The sequence below is a fragment of the Ochlerotatus camptorhynchus genome, unplaced genomic scaffold (genome assembly GCF_037179485.1).
Source record: "Ochlerotatus camptorhynchus isolate MF236.1 unplaced genomic scaffold, CSIRO-AGI_Acam_v1.1 ptg000055l, whole genome shotgun sequence".
Classification (NCBI taxonomy): Eukaryota; Metazoa; Arthropoda; class Insecta; order Diptera; family Culicidae; genus Ochlerotatus; species Ochlerotatus camptorhynchus.
This window is the reverse complement of record NW_027040545.1, coordinates 1553162-1567491: the sequence shown is the minus strand read 5'-3', so window position 1 is coordinate 1567491 and position 14330 is coordinate 1553162. Positions and strand designations below refer to the sequence as shown.

General features: G+C 43.6%; 1 protein-coding gene across 1 annotated transcript; it reads right to left on the bottom strand.

Annotated features, from left to right (window-relative positions):
* Positions 1 to 842: 842 nt before the first annotated feature.
* Positions 843 to 13723, bottom strand: LOC135717338 (uncharacterized). The gene is made up of 10 exons (XM_065239341.1): positions 12500 to 13723; positions 12168 to 12426; positions 2880 to 3748; positions 2683 to 2816; positions 2548 to 2623; positions 2392 to 2486; positions 2172 to 2333; positions 1941 to 2106; positions 1775 to 1876; positions 843 to 1711 (listed from the first exon to the last, which is right to left on the bottom strand). The coding sequence occupies exons 1-10, from the start codon at positions 12612 to 12614 to the stop codon at positions 1248 to 1250; spliced, it is 2442 nt and encodes an 813-aa protein (XP_065095413.1). The 5' UTR covers positions 12615 to 13723; the 3' UTR covers positions 843 to 1247.
* Positions 13724 to 14330: the final 607 nt, after the last annotated feature.

The window sequence follows — 14330 nt, the reverse complement described above, 5'->3', positions numbered from 1 at the left end:
TTTTGTCACTAGTGAAGTGAGAAAAGTCACGTCGTGGTGACGTGACTCTCTGTGCAAATCAAATGGAGAGTCACGTCACCACGACGTGACTTTTCTCACTTCACTAGTGACAAAAGTCATTTCGACTTTCGGAATAACCCTCAATACTGCCGATACTCGCATAATTGTCCCATCTTTGCTTGATTTTCTATTCATATGGAACAGTTATGCTTTTATGGGCAGAATACCATATGCATTTCAATTTGGGACGACAATCATTCTGTTCGCTTCTCGTATCAATGGGGGTTATTCCGAGATCCGGTTGCAGCTATCATTCGAAAAAGCGATTTCGATTTGAGGTTTCATTCGAACAGAAGGATGATGTTTTGGTACAGTCTATCAAGCTGAACATTAGGTCCTAAATAACATTGACAGATTCTCTTCGTCGACTTTCTCTATGTATCCGCACGGCCACGTAAAGACATTCCCATGTATTTTCAGCACACAGATCGATAAAAGAATCTAGCGATCTAGCTCTAATACGACAAACACAACAAGAAACGGTTATCTGATCAAGTTATTAACGAAAGAGAAAGTCGACGGTTTAGGTCCTAATGCTATGTTCAGCTTGATATACCAACGGTATCAGTATAAGCTGGTGATATGCTTCTTCAGAAAGCAATTATGTGCAAACGAGGCTGTACAATTATTTTACGCGTTTATACCAAATGGGCATTATATCAAACGGTACATTAAGCCATTAGGGGAACACATTTTCTTCTTTTCGATCAGTTGATTCCTGTTTTGACTTAGGTATCTACTGGAACCTTTCGGATAAACAAAAAACTACACATCGCAGCACTTGTTTGTCTTTTGCTTTGCATTGGTTCATCAATTTCTTTTCTTCATTAACATGTAATATATTATATATATTTTTAGCTGACTTTGAATAAGAGTAGCATTCTAAACATTCCGCCTGCTAGCGTATCATAGTAAATAATTTGCTGCGACACATCTGCTGCGGGAGTTATTATAACATTCTTCGAGTTTGAATCGCATAATTTCCAACATTTCCTGGTATAAGCAACAGCATCAGGGAATACCTCCTTTTGTTTAATATTGTAATATTATATTTAAGGGTTTTTGCTTTGCTGTTTGTTTAGACTTTGAACAACTGACTGTGGTTGCTTTAGCTTTTGAATGACATGTAAAATTGGAAAATGGTATGTTTGTAAAAATATCGTAGCAAAGAAGAAACAACTCACGCTCTATTCGTGATGCCGCAGGCCGCAGATCGAGATGAAGGTGCTAAAATTTTGCAAATGGCAGGCCGGAACGACGGTGTATGCGATCCGGGCCGTGTTGGACGGTAAGCTGAGAAAACTTTCGATTGCTTCCACAAGCGACTGGACGGAACCAATCGCCGAAACCTGATAGAAGAAGCGAAGATGAACGGTCGGTTTGCATGGTGCTTCATCGGTTTTATGGTGACTCTGGTGGTGGTGGTGGTGATGATTATTATGATGTTTTTGTCCGTGCTGTTCGTCCGATGATGAAGAACCGGACTCGGTTGTTGGGCTGTTCCCCAGCGGGTAATCTTGAAGCAGCTTCCTTAGTACGTAGGCGATCGTATCGTGGATCTGTTCCCGGCTGATGCTATGTGCAAGTTGGTTGTGATGTAGCAGGAAGTCGTCACTCAGGTCCGCTAGCTTGGTCGATGATGTTGCTAGGCCTAGGGAAACCAAAAGAGGTCATTAGGTACCGATTGGAAAATGGCGATTCTGTATAGCCTCACCGGTAGAAACATAGCACACAACAGAAGCGCAATTGTTCTCGTAGTTCCAACGTCTGCGAATCGAAATTGAATAATCTCCTATTGAACATCCAGTCTCTTCATCTGAAAGAGAAGGACACTTTAAGTAGATGTCCAACGAATTTTATAACAAACTTGAGACACCTACAATCAAACTTATCGTTGTGCGTGTGAGTCCAGACCTGCCATTCGACGAGGGCTCCGCGAGGTAGTGCCGGTACTACGATATAGTCCATAATTGCGTTCGCCGTCCGTCGTTCCCACTGGCGGCGGGCCTCGTAGATATAGCTGGGATGAGTCACAAAACAAATTCCCTATAACAACAAAAATACAGGTGTTAAGTATTTCGTAAAGCTGCAACTGCAAAACTGAATCCAACCTGAACAACGTCCCGCAACTGACCCTGAGCGTGCATTGCTTTAGCTATCCGACTGACGTGGCGCAACGTGAGCTTGCACTGCTGTTTGATACCACCCTCTATTATAGTCATACTACCCGGAACGAGAGCAATCTGACCGGAAATGTAGGTTATGTTACCCACCTGAAACAGGAATTCAATGAGCCGATTGAAAAAAAAATCCGGAAATAAATTAGCTTACCTTAGTCGATTGACTATAGGTGCCAATGTTGGCTGGAGCCCAGTGGGAGATGCCTTGCACATGCATCGTGTGTCTATTGTGCTCCTGTTCGGAAACTGTAACAAATAGAGAGAACATCAACCAATCCATAATCGAACCACTCAGAACTATACTTACTTGATTTATCAGAATTGAATGCAACTGCTTCCAACACGACGTGGCAATCATCGGGAAGAGGGCACTCTACACACACCTGCAAAATTGAGGAAACAATGATATTCGCTCTTTCAGCACTCAAAACGAGCATCTTACCCTGGTAGGCGGATTGGTGAAGCCAAACTTATGCGAGTAAATCTCATTTATGTAGGAATATTCATTCATATCGCGCACATACAAAGTAATGTAGCATATCTGACGAAGTGTAAACGAATTTGAGGTTATAAGGTCTGAAAACGGAAACCACATGTTAATCGATCACACTGAACGCAAGACGTAACTGTTTTTCCCACCTTCTAATGTCTTTAGAGCGACTGTCATCGCTTGACTAGATGTTTCAGCTATTCCCTGAACGCCGGCAGCCCACATCCATCCTTTGGAATTCACCATCGCCCGGGGATGATTCGTCAGTGGTTCCATTTCCCGTTTATAATCCAGTGTTTCGGCTAGAGTTGTTGCAGCACTCTCTTTACTACCACTCTCATTAATACCATCTATGCTAAGCCGTTTGGTGATGATCTTGACCGGTGATCGTGGTAGCTGTATCACTTCCGTGGCGAAATCTTTGGTAATACTATTGCTGCGCGATACTCCGCTCGGTCCGTCCGACACGGAACCACTAAGATCGTCTTTGCTAAAGGAATTTCGCATCGTTGCCACCTTGGCATTGGTCACCTTCTCGATCAGCTCCAGCTCTGTTTCACTCAAATCCGGATCACTCAAGTCGCTGTAGCTGCTCTCGTTGAGGTCGGCAAGGAAGTCCAGCGAGTTCTTAATCACTACCGTTTCGGTACGCTCCTTTGGCACCAGCCGGAGTTTGGTGAAATTGAGATACCCAACCGGGCAGACCGGATCAGCGGAGCTTATTACCATTTGAACATCGTCCACCACGATGCGACTTTTGAACAGGGGACAGTCCAGGGTGAACGTCTCGTATTCACCGCCCTCGCCGCACACGTTTAATCCGTACTTCTCCTTCATGTTGAGCAGATGTGGTTGCATCTCTTTGAGGGATTTTCCCAGATGCCGATCGGGTATGAGCCCGAGGGCGGCCACTTTGATGATGATCGCATACACCTGGCATTCGATCATCTCCTGCAGCAGCTCGGTTTGATCCCTCCGCCAGAGGTAGGCCAGCGAGATGAGCTGGAGGCGGTTGCAGCTATAATGGGGTGTTGCGAAAAGGTAAACTTTTAGTATATGGTATTCCGAAGCGATTATGAAACGTGGTGCAGAATGATATGCGCCGGTTTGATGCACTCGGTATTATTTCTAATATTTTGCATTTGGTAGCGGAGAAACAGTGGCGGTAAGTCACGTCACCTAAGTGTACATTTAAATAACATTAACATAGTTAACTTAAGTTTCTTGATTCGCAGACTAAGCTCCAGATAGTGCTTATGAGCTATCAGTTTAACAACAGCATGAGACAAAATGTTTTCAATAATCCATCGAGGTTTGTCATGTTCATAAAATACGTAGACCGTTTTTGAGCGGATTCAGACCCGCCCCCCAAGATTTGCCAGAAATTATTGTCGAATAACGATAGCTCTTTAAAAAATCGGTATTTATTGGTATTGCAAAATATTTATTAAATTTAATCGAGGAGTTGCAATGCTGTTGTATTTTATATGGACTGTTTCAATTTGAAACTAGAACAGAAACGTACCCCTCGCAATGCAGAGTATCAGCTTCGTTATTGGAGCACTATTTTGCACCTATTTGCAACTGCTCGACTATTCCGTTTTATTTTTGAGGAGGTTTGAAACACGAATGGAACTCTTACTAATTTCTTTGGATGTGTTTAGTGTTCAAGGTTTCAGTCGCAGGAATAGACTATTAGGGAGAAATAACTTGAGACATCTAGTCAAGTTGATGGTTGAACTTCTAACGAAGAAAATCTTTATTTCAGGTCAGTATAATATAGGTTGCTAAGGAAAATACATAGCAACGGAATGATGTTGCATTTCCATTGCTTGCTTCGACTCTTCAACACTCCTCCTCACATCAACAGAATCCCAATTGTCTTCTCGCAGCTGCCACAGTTTCACTGCACCCAAAGGCTTGGTGAGAAGAACTGCTTCCATCTGCTCTGTAGGACAGTACCGAATGGACACGATACCATCTGCTGCAAAATCCTTGATAAGTCGTTTAAGATTAAGATTAAGTGTCGATATGTTTCGACTTTCTTGAGGTTCTGTTCGTCGTAGCAAGAGCTATGCAGCTCTGGTTGTCTTCATTGACCACAATGGGCAACACCAGATGTTCGCCCAAGTCGTCTACCAATCGACGCAGCCACTGCAGTTTTTGCAAGTGCAATGTACTCCGCTTCAGTGCTGGAAAGGGATTCACATGTCTGCTTCCTGCTCCCCCAGCCAACGAGTCCACCACCGAACTTGAAAATATATCCAGTGTTGGCCTTCCTGTTGTCGACCCTACCAGCCCAGTCTGCGTCCACGAAACACTCCACTTGAAGGTTGCTACCACTACCCAGGTGTAGCTCGTGGTCTGCCATATCTTTCAGGTAACGAAGCATCCGCTTCGCTTTGTTACAATCCGATACTGATGGTTTGGTAACCCGCCGCTCGAGAATGGAAATCGAGATCGCAACGTCCGGGCGCGTATTGACAGGCATGTACAACAAAGCTCCGAACAGACTTTGGTATTTATTTATTTATTTATTCATCTGACTTTTTGTCGTCTTAATGAATGTTATGGGGAAAAGCCAATTTAAATGGCGTAAAAACCCCATATCTTTTCACAATACAGTACAAACATTACAAAACAAGCACATCCGTGAACATAACATAAAGTGAACATGGCTTCAAATATCAACAGTAGTCAAAAACATAAAAAAATTATAATTCTATCAGCTCCATTGGACATCCATCATCCGAAGCAATCCTCGTCGGCAGTGGTGAATCGAGAAAAAAAAAGGATACAGGTAGCCTTTCACAATAACGAATCTCACTCGATCCATTAATGCAATTCAGTCAGTCTACGCTTAAATGTTGCCACAGTAGAGTTGAAGTCGAAGAGGATGTAGACTTCGTTGAACCTAGTCGACATAAAGCGGACAGGATCATGAAGGCCGTACAAGGAGTTGCGGGGCTCAAGCAGCAAAAAGTTCCGTTGGCGAAGTAATCGTTCAGGAACGTAAAGGTTAAGTTGACCTAGTAACTCCGGTGCGTCAGTTTCTCCTGTGAGAAGTTTAGCTACAAACACCGCTTGGGCATCATTCCGTCTCTGCTCAAGCGTCTGCAGTCCCAATAATCTGCATCGATCTCCATATTGTGGTAGGTTTAACGGATCTCGCCACGGAAGGCGTCGTAGGTCATATCTCACAAATTTTCTCCGAATTGCTTCGATCCTACCAGTCCAGGTTGACTGATACGGGCACCATACTACAGAGTTGGATTCCAGAATCGATCGCACCAGTGCGCAGTACAGAGACCGGAGGCAGAGAGGATCAGTAAATTCGCAGGATATTTTGAACATAAATCCCAGCTGTCGGTTGGCTCTACAGATAATATCGTTGTAGTGCGATCGGAAGGTCAGCGCTGAATCCAGGATGAAACCAAGATCACGAACTTGAAGACAACGCTCAAGGGACTGACCATTAATTGAATAATCATACGTAATCGGGTTGAGCTTGCGATGAAACGATATAACGTTAAATTTGTGGATGCTCAACGTCAGCATGTTCCGGGTGCACCAGTCTGCAAAACTATTCAGCAGCAGTTGTAGAGCATAGCAGTCCTCGATACCTTTAATGATCATGTATATTTTGACGTCATCAGCGTAAAACACACGGCAGCCAGATGGTAGTACGAGAGAAAGCTCGTTGATGAAGAGTGAGAATAACAAAGGACCCAGGTTGCTACCCTGTGGCACGCCAGATAAGTTTGAAAATTGTTCCGAAGATTCAAATCCGATATTAACGGTGAGGTTACGATCCGTAAGGTATGATCCAAACCAGCTAACAAGATCCGCAGAGACTTCAATTCTTCCTAGACGTTTCAGTAATATTCCGTGGTCAACTCTATCGAAAGCTGATTTCAAATCAGTGTATGCGGTGTCGATCTGAGCACCAGCATCAATGTTGCGTATGCAAAACGAAGTAAACTGGACGAGATTGGTAGATGTTGATCTTTTGGGATAGAAACCGTGCTGATCCGTAGAAATATAATTCTTGCAGGAGGAAATCATTAATTATGATTTCGAAAACCTTCGAACAAGCACACAATGAAGTTATTCTCGATGTTCTGTCGATCCCCCTTTTTAAACACGGGGAACATGACCGATGTTTTCCAGCTTGCAGCTTCCGTAATGATATGTTGAAAAGTGTCGTAAGAGGGAAAATCAACTCTTCGCCGCATTTTTTCAGGATGCATGACGGTATGCCATCTGGACTGGACACAGAATATTTCAATTTGTTTTTTGCGGAGTCCACCTGATTCGACGTGATCGCAAAGCTTCTCAGAGAACAGACCCCACTAGGTGTATCTCTACAAGCTTCTGTGATTTGACGTGCAGACGACGTAGAATCATTAAATGCCCTTCTAAATTGAGTGGCAAACAATCTGCACTTTTCCAAAGCGGAGGTGGCGGCTTCATCGCCCAGAAACATGGCAACGGGTAACCCATTCTCCTTCCATTTAGAGTCGACAAATTTCCAAAAATGTCGTGGATGTCTGCGTAGATTTTCCTGAGTTCGTTTGCAGTAGCGTTTGTACAGATAACGGATATACGTGCGATAATTGTTACTAGCACGTGCGAAATGTTGCTTGGAAAAAGGACAACGAGACTGGCAGTAGGTTCGGAGTGCTTTGGAACTTAGACGTTTGAGTCGTCGTAAATGTATATTTCCCCAAGGTGGTTTCGAAGATGACCTGCGCAGGGGAACAAAATCAACCCAGTAACTCTTCAAAACACTGGTGAAGTACTCTACAGCAATGTCAATATCTTCAGCGGATTCAAGGATGTGCCAGTCAGTTTAGCAAAGCGCTTCAAGTAATCCTCCAAAATCAGCGCGGTGAAAGTCAAGTCCAGGTTCGTCCAGGAAACTCTCAAATTCAGTAGGCTGTGCGAGACTAATAGTTACTTCAAAAGCGGGATGATCGGCATCAAGAAAATAGAGTGGTTCTACAGCTGCTTCGTACGCACTTCTCGAACATTCTGGTAGTACACCCTTAGTTTTTTGTTATTAGCATCTGAGACCGGTTCGTTGCAAGCAAGTGTAACGGGAGTAGGCACAGAAGAATCGTATTGTTGTCCTTCTGCCAATGATTCACTATCCTCCTCCTTTTGTTGTACGAAACCGCTGATCATCGGAACGCGAGAGACTTTGCAATTCTCCCTGTTGAACCTCGACAACATCCTTAGAACATACGATTTCTGACTCAAAACGAACATGTCTGCCTCCTGTCGAACGTGGATTCCCAGGAAAAACTTCAAGTCACCCAGTTCCGCAGTCTTGAAGTGCTTGCTCAAAGCTACGACCAGTCTCCGATACTCCTGCTCCGTTATACACACAATAACGATATCGTCAACGTAAATCAATATGTACGTGTAAACACCGTCCAGAATTCGCAAATAGAGACACGGGTCAGCCGATGATCGATGAAATCCCATATCTTGCAATGCCATATCAATCCGCTGGTTCCAAACTCGCGCAGCTTGCTTGAGCCCATATAGACTCCGCTTCAAGGAGCACACGGTATCTGGAACGCCGTTCAAGTACCCCGGCGGCTGCTTCATGAATATCTCCTCCTGCAGCACGCCATACAGGTACGCGGTCTTGATGTCAATGTGCTTGCCACCGGTGAAAACACCTGATCGTAATCAGTACCGTACTTTTGGGAAAAACCTCTGTGCGACCTACCTGGCCTTGTATCGCACAATCTACCCGGACTCATCTTCCTTACACTTGTACAGCCACTTGCAGCCAACCACGTTATAATGTCGGGGTACCTTGGTAAGGGTCCATGTCTCGTTGTCACGAAGGGATGCCATTTCCTCGTTCATGGCCGCTTTCCGCTTTCCGGGCTCGCAATCGCTTTACTATACGTTCTTGACTATTTGCACGAGCTCACAGCCAGACCAATCGTATCGTTGTACCGCGCTGGTGGGACTCCGAAGTTCGCTCTTTGTGACTGCCGCACATCATCACGACCAACTGGAATTACCACAGCTTGCTCCTCCTGTATTGGCACTGTCTCGTCGGGATCATCCTCAACATCTTCGTCGAATCCGAAAAAAATCATCTTCGTCTTAAGATTCTTCACCTTTTGCCGCATTCGGTCCGCAATCGAACAATCGCACCGCAATGTGCTCGCCTTCGTTTTGGGACTCACCTGATAGGTTACGGATGGTTCCATCTCTCACGTTTTTATCCTCTTCATCGAGCTCATAGAATCGTACGTCACGACTGATGACTATCTGACCAGTAGACTTATTCAGCAAATGATAGGCTTTGCTGTCCGATGCGTATCCGACAAAGGTCATTTTGGTTGACATTCCTTCAAACTTCTTTCTCTTTTGTGGCGGAATCCACACGTATGCACTGCAACCGAACACCTCCAAGTGCTGCAAATTGGGTTTGGTGCCGAATCATATCTCGTAAGGCGTCGATCCAATCGCTGATGATGGCAGTCGATTCTGGTATACGCCGCGATATTCACAGCTTCTGCTCAAAAACGACGAGATAAACCAGCACCCAACAGCATAAAAAATCCCATCTCTTTGAACGTCCTATTTTTTTCTTCTTTCAGCTACGCCGTTCTGTTGTGGGGCACAGTTCTGCACAATTTCGACAATACACGGTGATACTCAAAATTCTGCTTTGGTCACTCGTTTGAGCTAACAGTCATCGTCAAGGCAAACCATGTCAATTGTCAGTGGCATTTTTGTCAGTGACGAACATGTGCTGATTTGTTTATTAGCTAAATTTAAAATGAAATTTAATGTCTTGAGGAAAACATTCACATGGAGCCATTAAAGTGAACAAGCATATACGTCCTGAACAGCTTGGATAACAATAATGTGACTCAGAATGCAAGAAATTACCCTTTCTGTTACCAGGTGAATGTTTGTCATTGACGAAAAAATGAATGAGATTTTGACAAAGATTTTTTTGAGAATCAAGTCTATCATTGACTATGTGACAAACAATTTTGTCAATATCGCGCAAAAGTCTGTCAATGACAATGACAAATATCAGCACTGGTGGGGCATATCCATTCAGCCTTAATTCTTTCTTCTGCGTAAAACTTGCGCATGGCATTGCTGGTATACTCACCACCCCGGTCTGAACGGATGACCTTCGGTTTCCGCTCGAATTGAGTTTCAGTGAACCACGAATACTTACGGATTCTTTGCCGGATCTTTTCGGCAACTTCGGACTTTTGCTTCAAGAAATAGACGACAACATAGCGGCTATGATCATCAATTATCGTCATGTAATACCGGCACTCGTCTGGCGATGTCATCATAGGACCACATACATCGCTGTGCACGATATCTAAAACCGCTTTTGACTTTTTCTCGGCTGCTTGGAGAAACGATGGCTGTGTCATCTTCCCTTCGACGCAACACGTGCAAGCCCGCCGAATTCCGCAATCATTGACATTCAGCCCTGAGGTCAAACCACGTCGCTCAATCTCTCCAATCACATCCGGATCTCTGTGACCTAGTCTTCGATGCCACGCGTGCAGACAGTCGGCGTTGTGCTGCTTATCACTCACCAGCAACGATTTTTCCACCATGTTCTCCATGTTATCCCCTACCTTAAAGTTCTGGTTCGTGATATGCCGAAGTAGGGTCACTCGCTGCCCTATCTTGGTCTTCTCGTTGAGAGTCGTCCAAGTGTGCTTCGCGGTCGTTTTGTCACTAATCAGTCTTTATTGGCTCTCATCCTTTTCAATTTTTTTCTCATCAAATGAATCGTGGCCAACGTCTTCTCATCGCCGTCCCTCCAAGCGTTCGTTATCGGTGCCGCAGGAGTACCTGGTTCCACATGTTTCCAGAGCTGCTCCCTCCGCAGCAACGCTTTCACAGAGAACGACCATGCTTGATAGTTCGAATTGGTCAACTGGACAATTTTTGCACCCTCTGTCGTTTCGAGAAAAACACTTCCATTTTCCGATCAGGAACTTCCGTTTGGGACCATAACCTGTTCGAGGTTTTCGACGAAGGATTAGACTCTTATAGCGAATTTGTTTATTATTCAGTTCCAACCTGGATCGGGTATCAAGATTGGGTCTGTTTGTTTTCTGACAAACGTCAGTTTGATCGTTTGTTTTTAAAACCCAGCTCAGGTTGAGGTTCGCACTGGCAAAAAGTTCGGTTTCGCACTGGAACTGGTTCCAACCCCGATAATAAACGAATTCGCTATTAGGGAGAAATAACTTTGGAATACTAGTCAAGTTGATGGTTGACCTCCTAATGAAGAAAATCTTTATTGAAGGTCAGTATAATATAGTAGTTGCTAAGGAAAATACATAGCAACGGAATGATGTTGCATTTCCATTGCTTGCTTCAACTCTTCAACATTTACAGATGTTTCTCGTAAATGTTGAGAGAACTTCATAGTAAATAGTTAAGAGGTTTTAATAAAAATTTGAGAATTTTACAGACGTTTTGGGAACTTCATAAAAATACGAAGAGCTTCACAAAAAAATCGGAGAACTAAAAGTAAACTTTATTGAACTTATACTTTAAAAAAGTTTGAGGGAGAATCATCAGTGTCCGCCGGCCATAAACCTACCGTCTCCAACACTCCATTGAAATTAAGCATGTTTACCAGCAGCAAGGTGCAAAAATAGCCAAGGGGAGGGATCTACCCCACTGGTATTAAATGTAATTATATTATTGGTAGGGGAAATGGCTCCAATGTTGGCCTCCTATGGATCTAAGATTGGGCCCATCGCTAAAAATCTGCTATTTATCAATTTTATCTAGAAGAACGCGTCATGGGGATGGTCCTAATGGATATTTTTGGTCGCTATTGAAAATTGAGTCGATTGCTGAATTTATGTATGAACCCAAATTAGGGGCATTTAGGCCAATATGACATATATTTCCCCTACATAGTATGCTTTTGAGCATGCTGCAATTGCAATGCAGCAGTCAGAATCGACATTTTCACAAATATTTGACTCACCTTTTTTGGTTGATAGAAATTAATCAAGTTGAGAGTGGAAGTTCGTTATACTTTGTAGATACATTAGGAAACATCAAGGAGATGTAGGCCAAATAACGTCATTGGCAGCAAGCAATATGCCAAACAATTTACAAATTCAGACTTGTAGAAGTGCTACAATATTACCATCTTTATATTACCATGCAGGCATAATTTCCTGTAGGAACGTACTACTTTAGGAAGAACATATCACACTGAAAGTGTTTGCGAAATGTGTTGCACTCATGTATCCCAACAGATACACTAAGTGGAAAATAAACAATAAACGAAATGATTATCCATCTGATGATGATTTTCGCAACATCACTGTTGACGCAAGCAAAAAAAAAAAGAAAAACCCGAAATGCAGCACAGAGAATTTAAGGCTTCATTTACTTACACATTTTCGACACGCACACGCTGGTAGTCCGAAAGGATAGCCCCAACGGCAACAGCCTCGACGTTCTGCTCCTCCTTAACCTGCCGCAGAAGATCGTACAGGTCCTCGACCTCATCGTCCTCCGTCGGTTCATAGTTTCCCTTGGTGTTGATCGAATTTCCCCGTGTGATCTTCCGGTATAGTGGCAGTTCCATGGCTTGGGCCAGCTTCTCGATGCCCTGGTGGCCCACCGTCTGGTACATGTAGCTATCTAGTTCGTCTACAAAGGAAAAAGATTAGATAAAAAAAATGTTGGTAACTAAAAGTTTTGCATTAAATTTTATCGAAATTACCTTTATCTTTCGGATGCAGATTAGCCAGGGCGATCACCTGATGCCCTTCTGCCGTTACCTGCATCATGTTGTAGGTGCTGTCCTTGCCACCGCTCACAAGTGCCACGACCCGCATGGTTGTTGATTTTGGATATCCCACAGTACCTACCACGAACTGATTACTTTCTGAATAAACGCTTGCAACAACAACAACAACAACAACAACTAAATAGTGGCAACTTTCCTCACGAAAACAATGATCAAAAACAAAAACGACAATTTCCCGAAGTCAATAAATGGAAGTAAATCGAACTGAAGAGGTAAATTCAACGTGTAACTAAATCACGAGCAAAAACCATAGCACTTTCGTTTATCCACATTTCATCGGAGACCGATCCGGGGGCTGGGTGTCCTGCCAGCTGTTTTCCTCCTGCCTTTTCTTCGCAGTTGACTGCTTCCGAACGACCTTCACTTGCCTTCCCTCGCGCGGTTCTCTTGCTTCACAGGGAAGACGACGGCGACGACGACGAGAAGCGAGCGCGAGCAAATTGGTTGCAAATCAGCTATGCAGACAATCGCTTCATCTCGCGCTGATGGCAAGGCAGCAGATGCAGAGATTGCTACTTTTTAGCACTCTGTCCGTCGGAAGGGGGAGATAACGCTTATCACTTGTGTACGTAGGTAATCCCAACTATATTTAAAAGCGCTAATCTCGCTGATGATGGAACCGGGAAAAAGGATGTAACGCGTGATCCCGAGATGCAATCATACATACTATACAAGGAAAACAGCTGCTATTGATGCTGCTAGTGCACTTTATGGACTGGATTTCACTGCACCAATGTTATTGTTCCTTCTTCGTCACGTGTAAATAACGTAAAGCAAAACTAAAATCCACACTAACCGCGGACACTAGCACTAGTCCGAAGACGATTCGGGTTGCTCCTGCTCCTTCTTTTTAGCCCGTCCGGTTGTTTGTCACACGCACCGCATTGCACCGTTTATGGAGGGATTATTGTTTATACGACGGCCACAAATCTGCCTGCAGTTGTACAGTTTTGTAAGAGGAATCCACTTTTCCTGCACTTTGATAAAAGGGGTGAATATTTTTCCTTGCGTAAAGGATTTCTTTTTGTCTAACCACCACTCTGACGGGGAGGAGCGAGAAGAGCGAACCGACCGAACCACCGAACCGATTCTTGATTTTTGACAGCAGAAATCGGATGAAAAATAGCGGAGAAGAAAAAGCGTTCACTTCTATACTCCTCTGTGAGGGGGTGGGGGATGTAGTGTGGTGAAAAGGGTGGAAAAATCGAAAGTGTTGCCATTGGATTCGAATTTATGGGAGCAGTTGATTATCAGAAGTCTTCTCGGTAGCACATTTTGGCATGCGTGGGAATATTTACGATATTAACGAACGAAAATTGCGGAAAAGTCTTATATTTTCGATCAATTTCTAAAGAAATCGTAAAAAGAATCGAATTAATGGACAGCAGTTGGATGAAATCGATTTCAAATTCGTTTTTGCCTAGCCCTCATGCTACATAAACCAAGCGTTCGCTGCGATGTTTGATGATACAATGATTAGGTCAACCGAGTCCATGTGACATTACTATGTCACGTGCACTGTGCTAAAACGGTAGAGATTTTTATGTGTGTGAATCCAATGGAGTCTTGCAGTGAAACTTCCCTAATAAAAATAACCATAAAAGAGAGCTTAACGACGTGTTCGGAGATTTTTGTAGGATATATTGCCCATCCGGAATACAGTTCGTTTATGGTATTTGTTTATTAGGGTTTGCCAACCTTTTTTTGAAGTAAGAATTGACAAGGTTGCAAAATTATCAATTTT